At 51.9% G+C, this 12,312-nt stretch overlaps 1 protein-coding gene across 1 annotated transcript in view; it reads left to right on the top strand.

The window, feature by feature from the left end:
* Positions 1 to 524: 524 nt before the first annotated feature.
* LOC144720459 (transcription factor RFX4-like) overlaps positions 525 to 12,312 on the top strand; it is a 45,080-nt gene continuing 33,292 nt past the window's right edge. The window contains exons 1-4 of the mRNA XM_078597261.1: positions 525 to 546; positions 2,776 to 2,871; positions 5,001 to 5,061; positions 11,590 to 11,713. Of these exons, the coding sequence (XP_078453387.1) occupies positions 525 to 546; positions 2,776 to 2,871; positions 5,001 to 5,061; positions 11,590 to 11,713 (303 nt within the window). The remainder of the gene's footprint in view (positions 547 to 2,775; positions 2,872 to 5,000; positions 5,062 to 11,589; positions 11,714 to 12,312) is intronic.

The raw sequence follows: 12,312 nt of genomic DNA, 5'->3' as shown, positions 1-12,312 counted from the left end.
GGCTCTACCTGATGAGATAAACATTGTTTAGTTTTATTTGTATATTTAAAAGTGATCTGTTTACCTTTTCTATACTTTCCACTGCTCTCGTGTTTTTGGATTGTTTGCTGTTGCAACTTTCTGACCCGTTCCAATGGACATCTGTGAAAAAGAGTTTGAAAGCTTATCGGATTCCTCCAGTATAATTATTCTGCTTTTGAATTAATACCAGTATATGTTTTATGTGGAGAGATAGATACGTGAGACATAATGTCTGCTTATTATTTTCGACTTTTTTTGACTCGCTCGTTTCGACCCTTAAGTATTCGAATATTAATCATCGAGCGGTGAAAAGTCACGGGGTGCGATACGCGTCACCATCGCCAGCGTTAAACACGACGAGTGCTTTGACTGATGCTACACGACCCATGGTGCTACAGAAAGTCTAGAACGCTGACTATATCGTCTCAGATCTAGTCACTGGCGTGTACACTCATGACGAGACGCATTCTGAAAGGGGCCTTTTCGAATTCTGGGCCGTCAATATGACGGCGCTGACGTCCATTGGTGGCAGTCACGTGGGCAGGAGCCCAGCCTCAAGTGTCACGTGGTTTTGAGCCTGTGGACCGAGTAATTCGCCTCGCGCGGAGTGTGACGCAAAAGTCGATAGAAAGCGACCCAAGCCCCGTACTTTATATGAAGTTTATATTTGATATTAAATGTTATTGTTCTCACTTGTTTTTAATTCGTTGCTATTTGTTTCGGAGAGGCGCGAGTTCAAATTTCGATGAGGTGGTCAATTCGCTTATCATCTACCCGGGGTAGTTAAAATCAGTACTATTTTGGAAGGAGGTCCATTCTGGTTATCCTACGAAATGTACCGGCCCCCTGCCATAGGAATTAATACAATTGTTCTCCCATCGCTTGAGTGTTTCCCACCGAGATGTGTTCCATCCCACGCTTACCACCGCATAGAGGCACTCTGTCTGCGACATTCGCAGTAAGCAGTGTACCACCTGGAGGCAGAGAACGGCTCCGGGTTGACGACGTTACGAAACTAAATCTTAAGTTCCCTTTTCGGGGGATTTAAAAAAGAAAATTGACTCCAGGGGGCTTCATTTCTCACTGAATATTTTACGAGTCGTTGGTAGACTTAAATGTGTGGCACACGAAGAGAAAGAGTCACAGTGGCGTGTAGGCTGGATGTGGTGCGTCGGTGGCGGAAATGTAGGCACGCTTCCGCGGCCATTTATATATATAATAAGTATAACCCGTAAAAACTAAGTTTTTCACTATAAATCCTTTATATGCGTGGCGGCTAGAGTCCTCTCGTCCTCTGGCTTGAGATGGCTGCCACCTAATGGGTCAGATGATTGCATTGCACCATTAAGCAATTTGTAATTAAAAATAATATTTTTGTCCTAAAAAGTGTAAAATTTTTGAAAAAAAATTTCACGAACATTAATTGTCACGCACAACGAGTCTGTGTGGAAAATGTCAGCTCGATTGGATCACGGGAAGTGGGTTAAAAAACGACCGAAAGATTTGCACGGTCCTAAGCAAGCAAGCGAACTTAATATAAAGGATTTAAAAAGGGAAATTTGTCAATATGTGTGTGTCTGTTCGAAGTGTTTAGCATACTTCCCAATATGCAACAAACTTACTTCAAATAGTCAAAAAGTCTCCACTTGTTCGCCATCATTGTCAACGCGTGCCTGGAATCTTCTCCAGGTGGTCAACAGAGCCCGGAGGCACGACACTTCTTGTGTTTATTGTTGCAAATTCTCCGAAGTGTTAACATGTTTTTGAAGCACCCTGTATTATTGCAGCATTGTTCATATGGAGGGACATTTATAGGAAGGAGGCACAATCGCCTGCTTATTTATTGTATTTTAAGTCCTTTGGACGTAACTGACCTGTCCGTCCCTCCCTCCAGCCAGACAGCCAGCCAGTAAAACTTGTTCTGATCACGTGCGACATTTCCTACCTTGCAAAGAGTGTTCCACTTGAGTTGATTGTGCCCTGTCCAGTCTCTCTCTCTCTCTGTCGGTGTCTCTCTCTGTCTGTCTCTCTGTCTGTCTCTCTGTCTGTCTGTCTCTCTGTCTCTCTGTCTGTCTCTCTGTCTGTTTCTCTGTCTGTCTGTCTCTCTGTCTGTCTGTCTCTCTGTCTGTGTCTGTCTCTCTCTGTCTGTCTCTCTGTCTGCCTGTCTCTCTGTCTGTCTCTCTGTCTGTCTGTCTGTCTCTCTCTCTGTCTGTGTCTCTGTCTGTCTCTCTGTCTGTCTCTCTGTCTGTGTCTGTCTCTCTCTGTCTGTTTCTCTGTCTCTCTGTCTGTCTGTCTCTCTGTCTGTCTCTCTGTCTCTCTCTCTCTTTGTCTGTCTGTCTCTCTCTGTCTGTCTCTATGTCTCTCTGTCTGTCTCCCTGTCTCTCTGTCTCTCTCTCTCTGTCTCTCTCTCTCTGTCTCTGTCTGTCTCTCTGTCTGTCTCCCTGTCTCTCTGTCTGTCTCCCTGTCTCTCTGTCTCTCTCTGTCTGTCTCTCTCCGTCTGTCTCCCTGTCTCTCTGTCTCTCTCTGTCTGTCTCTCTCTGTCTGTCTCCCTGTCTCTCTGTCTCTCTCTGTCTCTCTCTCTGTCTCTCTCTGTCTGTCTCCTTGTCTCTCTGTTTCTCTGTCTGTCTCTCTGCCCCTCTCTCTGCCCCTCTCCCTCTGTCTGTCTCTCTGTCTGTCTCTCTGTCTCTCTCCCTGTCTCTCTGTCTGTCTCTCTGTCTCTCTGACTCTCTGTGTCTCTGTCTCTGCACGCGCCAGAGAGCTGGATCGAGCGGTGTCTGAGCGAGAGCGAGGGCAAGGGGAGGTACCCCCCCGAGCACAGCCCCCTCGGGTCCCTCTCCAACGAGGAGGAGCGTGAGTGCGCGCACAAACAACAACAACAACAAACAAACAAACAACCGCCACTAAGTGGCGTTGACGTCACCGCGTCGTTTGTGCCAGGCTATGTGCACTTTAAGACCACGTGAAGTGTCGAACGCCCGCTGGCAGAAGGTGTCACCGGACAGACTCAGGTGCCATGGGTTGACTGACTGAGATGGCTGTCAGATGCACCACACGTACATACGCACACACGCACACGACCATTGTTTGACCATACTTCATGACGCTGGTCAGTGCGGGTTTATACGCAAGCAAAGTTCAACACAACAACAACAACAACCGCCATTCGCCACGAAGTGGCGGTGACGACGCCACCACGGCGCTTGTGCCAGGCTAGGTGCACGTTGAGGACACGTGAAGTGTCGAACGCCCGCCGGCAGGAGGAGGTCACGGGGCAGACCCAGCAGGTGCCACGGGTCGACTGACTGAGATGACTGGCCCCATGCACCACCTGTGCCCCCCTACTGCGCCAACTTCACCACAGGTCAACTACGTACAGACACACGAACGACACGCAGTGTAAAACACGTGACCGGGTTGGAACTCGGGCGACTGGGTTTGTAGAAACATCGCGCAAAACCACAGCGCCACCGCTCCCCTTGAAGTGCAAACAAAGATAAAGACGTATCTGAATGTGTCTACGTCTGAGTGGACATTCGGTAGGAGGCCCTGGACTGGTTTCAGATATTCGCCTCCTTCACATAAAGACAAAGATCCCCCGTATAGCCTGGACAGACTGCTGAGGCAAGTGCTGTAAGCGAGCACCTCCGAAGGTCGGGACGGTGTGAGTGTCCAGGAGCACGCCCGGCCGCCTTTATCTCCCCAGGTACTAATTTTAGGCTGAGTCAACCTAGGGAAGGCCCCGTTCAGATAATCGTCACTGGTGTTGACCGTGAGCGGGAATCGAACCCGGGTCGCCGGGTTCGTCACGCAGCGCGCTAACCACTACACCACCGCTCCCCATATACACACGCACGTACACACGCACTCAGTAACACACACACGAACTCAGTAACACACGCACATGAACTCACTAACACACACACTAATCACTAACACACACACACTAACTCACTAACACACACACTCACTAACATACACTAATCACTAAAACACACACACACACTCACTAAAAACACACACACGCACTCAGTAACACACACACACGCGAACTCAGTAACAGACACTCACTAACACACAGTAACACACACACACTAACTCACTAACACACACACACGAACTCGCTAACACACACACACACGAACTCAATAACACACACACAGTAACACACACACATGAACTCACTAACACACACACACACACTCACTAACACACACACAGTAACACACACACAGTAACACACACACACGAACTCACTAACACACACACTAACTCACTAACACACACACACACACACAGTAACACACACACACATGAACTCACTAACACACACACACGAACTCACTAACACACACTCACTAACTCACTAACACACACATGAACTCACTAACACACACACACAGTAACACACACACACATGAACTCACTAACACACACAAACACACGAGAACTCACTAACACACACGCACACGCCACCCACAAAGTCGCTCACACGAACGCCACCCAGGCCACTACACACACAATGATTAGCGCCTGAGCACCCTCACTCAGTGTGACTGTAGACCTCTACGCTGATTCGTGTGTGTGTCTTTGTGTTTGTCTATGTATACTTATGTATATGTCCCTGTGTGTCTATGCACATGCGCAACTTTGTGTCTGGCTGTCTCTCTCTGTATGTGTGTGTCTGTGTGTCTCGCAGTCTGTCTCTGTGTCGGTGTGTCTTTGTGGGTCTGCATGCCTCCATCTCTCCATGTCTATCCGCATCTCTGTCGGTGAGTGTGTGTCCCTCCCCGTTGTTGTGTGTGTGTCTGTGTCTTTGTGTGTGACCCTGTCTCTCCGTGTTTTGCCTCGTCCTCTACGTGTGTTCGCCTCTCTCTCTCGACGTCCCGTTTTTTTTAAATGTTGATGTCCATCTCCGTGATGACTGCGCGTGTGTCACAATCTCCCCCCCCCCCCGTCTTTGTCTCGCCACCGTCTCTCAGATGACGAGAAGGACAACAGCCGCGCCTCCAAGCCGCACTCCACTCCCGCTACCCTGCAGTGGTGAGTACCTCCGAATTTAAATAAAAACCCCCACAAATACTAAACGGGACGGGGAAAGAACAGGGACAATGGAGATCACAAATAGTGACAGCCACCCCCCCTCCCACCGCGAATTCGGATCGATTCATCGCACCGAGAAGGCGCGATCCTGACAGCGTTGGTGGCCACAAGTCCACTCAGTTTCGATTTAAAGCTTCTTTCGTGACTGCAGGGATTCATCTTCTTGGTTCTTTCGGTAAAGTCACGTAGAAGGGAAATAATAAAATAATAAAAATAAAACATAATAAGATAAAATTCTCACGACGTTTCGGCCACAACGCAAGCAGCCGTCCTCAGGTGAAGAAACAGTGCTGCCATTGGGACGCTGTCTTTCCGACAGCTCTGTTTCTTCACCTGAGGACGGCTGCTTGTGTTGTGGCCGAAACGTTGTGAGAATTTTATTTTATTATGTTTTATTTTTATTATTTTATTATTTCCCTTCGACGTGACTTTACCGAAAGAACCAAGAATGTGAAGTCCACCCAGCTTCACATGCGCCCGAACCGCATCAGCTCCATCTCTTCCCACAGCCCGTGCCGCGCCCGTTCATCCCCCTCGTGTCAGGCCATGCGGTGGCTGGACCAGCCAACGCAGCCCACACTACGAAGACAAATACAAAGACTCCCCCACCCCCAACCCCGTATCGCCTTAACGGACTGTCGGGGCAAGTGCTGTTAGCGAGCGCTCTGCAGGAAGAAAAAAACACAAAGTAACCGGCGAACCCAGGTGGGTAGAAATAGGCAAAGCGATTGGCCCTGTTCAGAAGAAGTCAATTGATGGGATGGGTATCGGCAGCGGGCAGGAGGGGTCACGGTGGGCGACTTGGGAATGAACGCGGGCGTTCGGATGAGCAGTAGGGGGGGGGGGGAGCTAGGTGACGAGTCAGTAGGAAGAGGTGAGAAAGTCGGACTGTAGAAGAGAGAGAGAGAGGGGGGGAGGGGTGAGGAATCATTGAACCGGTCCGGGTTTCCCTCTGTCTCGTCTCGCCTCCCTCCCGCAGCAACAGCAGACGAGATTGCACCTCGCCATCAAATTAGCGCCTCTCGCCAGCCGACCCGACTTCCGAAGGGGAGATCGATGCATGGTGGCTGGCAGGTGGCTTGCCTCAAGGAGTTAAGAGGGCCCAGACGGGAGTAAGGGGACTAGGAGTAGGAGGATGATGGAGGGAGGACGGAGGGAGATGGAGCCACTTGGCCTATTGCGAAGGGGCGATTGTTTTGCCGCGGTCTCTCATTTGTCGCGGCGGGGTGAATGTTGAGGACTCTCAGAGCCACAGCGGCGTTTTAGTGTCAGGAATGAAGCCCCCCCACCCCTACCACCACCACCAGGCACCCCACCCCAACTCCGACGGCGGCGTCGTGGTGTTGTCCCCTGGAAGCACGCGCCGCTCGTGGCCGCTTCGCCAAAACCCAAAACCGCTCCCTCCGCTCCCTCCCCACCCCCCACCCCGCACAGGTCTCATATCTCTCATTCTAGATTTGAAGCTTTCGTGACTGCAAGGATTCATACTCTTAGTTCTTTCGGTAAAGTCACGTAGGTAAAAAATGAAATTAAAATTCATAAAAATAAAAGGTAAAAAAATTAAAAATCACGACGTTTCGGAGGCAACACAAGTTTCCGTCTTCAGGTGAAACTGTCACTTGATACAGATATTTTGCTGTGACAGTTTCACCTGAAGACGGAAGCTTGTGTTGCCTCCGAAACGTCGTGATTTGATTATTTTTTATTTTTTTAATTAATTTAAATTTCATTTTTTACCTACGTGACTTTACCGAAAGAACTAAGAGTACTCATATCTCTCGTCTGTGTGTGCGCTTTGTCGCTCGCTCGGTTTCAAAAACAAAAAAGATCCCTGCGTGCCTGGTGATGAGGTTTGTCCTAGTTTTTTTTATTTTGGTAGGGCAGGTCATTGTTGTCGTTATTGTTTGTTTGTTGTTGTTGTTTAGGGTAGGGGTAATGATGGTCGATTAATGTATCGGGTGTTGGCGATCGTGGAGAGCGGTAGTGTAGCGGTCAGCGAATCCGGCGACCCGAGTTCGATTCCCGCTCCCGGCCAACACCAACGACGATTATCTGAACCGGTCATGGGGTCTCTCCGAGGTCGGCAGCCCCACTGGGGAGACAAAGGCGGCCGGGCGTGGTGCTGGCCACCCACCCTCTCGTGTGCCGTTCCGGCCTTCATAGGTGCTACTCGCTGACAGCACTTGCCCCAGCAGTCTGCGCACGAGGGGATGGGTTTGGCGGTGGTGGACCGTGGTCGTGGTGGTGGCGGTGGCGGTGGTGTTGTGAAAGTGAATCGCAAAGTGCACCTAGCCTGGAACAAGAGTGCCCATACGGGACACGAGGGGGTGGGGGGGTAGTCAACATTACACCTGGCCGGCTTTCACTCCTCAGTCCCGATGTTTACTACACACCGCACCAGGCACTCATTTGAGGCCGAGTCGACCTCGGGGAGGGCCCAGGACAGGGTTCAGATCATCGTCAGCGGTGTTGGCCGTGAGCGGGGTGGCCGAGTTCGTACGGGGTGTCCTTCTATGTGCTCCCCACATAGAAGGACACCCCGTATGGCCTCAACAGACTGCTGTTGGGCAAGTGCTGTTAGCGAGCAGCACCTATGAAGGCCGGTACGGCACACAACGGGATGGGTGGCCAATACACATTTGAGGCTGAGTCGACCTAGGGGATGCCCAGGAATCGAACTTGGGACGCCGCAATAACGCTACCGCTCCCCACACCACGCACAAAGACAAATATCCCCCGTATAGCCTCAACAGACCGTTGGGGCAAGTGCTGTTTGCGAGCAGCACCTGTGAAGGCCGGAACAGCACACGAGAGGGAGCACGGCTTGTCAACACCACGCACACACAGAGACACACAGAAACACACAGAGATAACAAAGATAACAAAGATAACAAAGATAACAAAGATAACAAAGATCTCCCGTATAGTCTTAACAGACTGTAGAGGCAAGTGCTGTTAGCGAGCACCTATGAAGGCCGGAACGGTACACGAGGGGTGGGTGGCCAGCACCACGATCGACCGCCTTTGTCTCCCTAGTGGCGATATTTACACACCGCACCAGGTAATCATTTGAGGCTCAGTCGACCTACGGGAGGCCCGGGACCGGTTCAGATAATCGTCACTGGTGTTGGCCGTGAGCGGGAACCGAACCCGTGTCGCCGAGTTCGGAGCGCAGCGCGCTAACCGCTACACTACCGCTCCCCACCCACACACACACGCACACAGACAGACAGACACACACACGTCGAGACGGAGACACGCGCACACACACAATGACGTGGCGTGAATGAATGGGTGGCTGTTGATGAGGACCGGTGGCCGCCTGCATCGTTCGCATAGCTTTCTGCGCTCCTCTTCCACCGCGCAGATGACGAACGCGCCCCCCCCAACCCCCCTGCGCCTCGTCCCCTTCCTTCGTGGCCCTTTTGTCGTGAGCACGTAACGAGCTTAATTGGAGGATGCCAATTAAATGAGGGTGGCGGGCTCTTTATTTCTTAACCCCCCTCCAACCCAGGGGGGTCACGTGACTCACCGAGGGTGCACCCCCCCCGACTCGGGCGAAACTCGCATCGCACGGCGGCTGCGTTCATAGGTGCGCGCCGAGAGCACCTGCCCTAACAGTCTGTCAAGAGGCTATACGGGGCATCTTTGTCTTTATATATGTGCGTGTGTGTGTATCTGTGTGGGAGTTGGCACAGTAGCGGGCACATCTGGTGGTGCATCTACTGGTCATCTCAGTCAGCCGACCCATGGCACCTGCTGGGTCTGTCCCGAGACCTCCTCCTGCACCTAGCCTGGCACAGTAGCGGGCACAGCTGGTGGTGCATCTACCGGTCATCTCAGTCAGCAGACCCGTGGCACCTGCTGGGTCTGTCCCGAGACCTCCTCCTGCACCTAGCCTGGCACAGTAGGGGGGTACAAGCTGGTGGTGCATCTACCGGTCATCTCAGTCAGCCAACCCACGGCACCTGCTGGATCTGTCCCGTGACATCCTCCTGCACCTAGCCTGGCACAGTAGGGGGTACAGCTGGTGGTGCAACTACCGGTCATCTCAGATGGCCAACCCGTGGCACCTGCTGGGTCTGTCCCGAGACCTCCTCCTGCACCTAGCCTGGCACAGTAGGGGGTACAGCTGGTGGTGCATCTACCGGTCATCTCAGTCAGCAGACCCGTGGCACCTGCTGGGTCTGTCCCGAGACCTCCTCCTGCACCTAGCCTGGCACAATATGGGGGTACAGCTGGTGGTGCATCTACCGGTCATCTCAGTCAGCCAACCCGTGGCACCTGCTGGGTCTGTCCCGAGACCTCCTATCAGCAGCGGAGCCTTGGACACTTCAAGCGGCCTCAAAGTGCACCTAGCCTGGCACAGGCGCCGCGGTGACGTCACCGTCACTTAGTCGCGAACGGCGGCTATTGGATTTGTATTGGGAAGTGATCGTGGTGTGGTGCTTAGCGCAATGCGCAACGCAACCTGCGCGTCCACCTGTGGATTCGATCGCCGGTCACGGCTAACATCAGTAGCGAGAGCGCTGTGCGTATCTGTAGCTTTGCGCGGTAGGTGAGTGCCACGTTACCGGGGAGACAACGGCGGTGGTGCGTGCCACACTGCCTCCTCGCACGCCATTCGGAGTTGCTCGATATTTGCGAATACTGACCAGGGTGGTGAAGTATAGTCAAACACCCCCCCCCCCACCCCACCCGCCATGACCGACACGGCATCGTGAGGTTTTCATCCAGCAGTGGATTGGCAAAGGGCTGCAAGTTAGACAGGCGCAGCCCTGCAATTTTGTTGCTCACGACCCCGCTGGCGGATGGGCCTCCACGACAGAGGGAGCTCGAGAGAGCGACCGTCTAAGGAGGGTGTTTTGGCCTATTCTTCCACTGCCGGTCAGACGTCTCGGAAGAAATGAGGGTAGCCACATGCTACCCCGGCCCCAGGCAAGCCTGCCGATTGACTAACTGGCTCACGAAAAGGGGCTGGCAATTATTTTCCTTTTTGCGTAATTGTTATGAATATTCATCATGAAGGTTTTTTTGGGTTAAGTATAAATGTGCCGTAACCCTCCACCACCCGACACGGCCGGCAAGGGTTGTCACGTAAACAACGCGCGCCAATTAGTGACAGCTTCAGCCCACCGGTGTGTTGCAGAGTGGATTCACTCTGGGAGTTGGAACAGCAGGGAGTAGATTTACTCTCAAACACACCGGTGGTCAGATATCCCTTTTAAAAATGACGTTGGGGTGTTGTTATCGCCACACGTATCGACCGCTGAACTCTCTCCCCACGAACCCTCCTGCAGGGAAATGTTCGTCTCTTTAATTCTCAAAATTGCAATTTTGCCTAAAACATAATATTATTTAGACCGTAAAACTCACAGCAAATGAGAATCAGGTTTAATCTCCAATGAGTCTATGCAAGACGTCTATCTATTTGTAACAATAGGGGTTTCTACGATGGCATTGTTGGCGACCGGGCTGATACCATCAACTCTCTGCACTTGAGAACCCCGACTCATCACCGCGGTTGAGCCGCCGCAGCGAAGATTCGAACCCAGGCTCCCAGCGGCGCCGACTCTGCGTTTATCTGACCCTGGGGACCCACCTGGCCACTTCAGAGCAAAGGGGGTGTTGTGTGTGTGCACTTGAGCCCACCCATCGTTTACACCCCCCCCCCACGTCGCTCCCTTCGCATCCCCCCACGAATTAATTCTCGTAAGAAGGCTACGCTGTCTGGCCACTCACCATCACGCCACGTGTTTATCCCTTTACAATTCGCTGTTTGCAATTAGCCAACGGGCATGGCGCGATTCATTGATGTATCAATTTGTGCATCTCGTGAACATAAGCAAGCATATAGGGGTGGTTTTGATTTAGATGGTTTTTTTTCCCTAAACAAAGTTGCTGAGCAAAGGCCCCTGAATGGAAAGCGACCAGCAACAAGCGGCCCTACCAATGTGAACACGTGTTTTTTTATTTTATATTAATGAACATGGTTATTATACGAGCTTGGGAAAAGAGAGGAAACCAGGGAATTACAACGTGGATGTGTTTCTGTGTGGTGTGGTTATGCGTCTGTGTGGTTGTTTCTGTTTGACGGTGTGGATATGCGTCTGTGTGGTTGTTTCTGTTTGACGGTGTGGATATGCGTCTGTGTGGTTGCATATCTGTGCGCTGCGCTACAAACCTGACGACCCGAGTTCGATTCCCGCTCACGGCCAACACCGGTGACAATTATCCGAACTGGTCCTGGGACTCCCCTAGGGCGACTCAGCCTTTAAAACGTACTTGGTGCGATGTGTAAACATCATCCAATGGGCAAAGCCGGGCAGGGGTGGTGCTGGCCACCCACCCCCCTCTTCGTGTGCCGTTCCCACCCTCATAGGTACTACTCGCAAAAACAGCTCTTGCCCCAACAGTCTATTGAGGCTATACGGTGCGGGGGGGGTCTTTGTCTTTGTGCTGTGCCAGGCTGGAGGACAACTATGAGATCGCCGAGGGAGTGTGCATCCCACGCAGCGCGCTCTACATGCACTACCTCGACTTCTGCGAGAAGAACGACACGCAGCCCGTCAACGCCGCCAGTTTCGGCAAGGTGGACACATCAGCGTCGTCGACATTGTCGTTGTAATTGTGGCCGTCGTCGTCGTCATCGTCACCGTCACCGTTGTAATTGTGGCCGTCATTATCATCATCGTCATCATCGTCGTCATCGTCATCGTCGTCATCATCGTCATCATCACTGTCATCATGGTAATTGTGGCCGTCAACACCATCGTCATCGTCATCATCACGGTCATCGTTGTAATTGTCGCCGTCATCACCATCATCATCGTCATCATCGTCGTCATCATCACGGTCATCGTTGTAATTGTGGCCGTCATCATCGTCATCGTCATCGTCACCGTCATCGTTGTAATTGTGGCCACCATCATCATCATCATCGTCGTCGTCATCGTCACCGTCATCGTTGTAATTGTGGCCGTCATCACCATCGTCATCATCGTCGTCATCATCACGGTCATCGTTGTAATTGTGGCCGTCATCACCATCATCATCATCGTCATCGTCGTCGTCATCGTCACCGTCATCGTTGTAATTGTGGCCGTCATCATCATCGTCATCATCGTCATCGTCACCGTCATCGTTGTAATTGTGGCCATCGTCGTCGTCGTCGTCATCAACGTCATCATC

The sequence above is a fragment of the Lampetra planeri genome, chromosome 8 (genome assembly GCF_965212315.1).
Source record: "Lampetra planeri chromosome 8, kcLamPlan1.2.h2, whole genome shotgun sequence".
Classification (NCBI taxonomy): Eukaryota; Metazoa; Chordata; class Hyperoartia; order Petromyzontiformes; family Petromyzontidae; genus Lampetra; species Lampetra planeri.
Note: the sequence above shows the minus strand (reverse complement) of the source record. Positions and strands in the feature narration are given on the sequence as shown.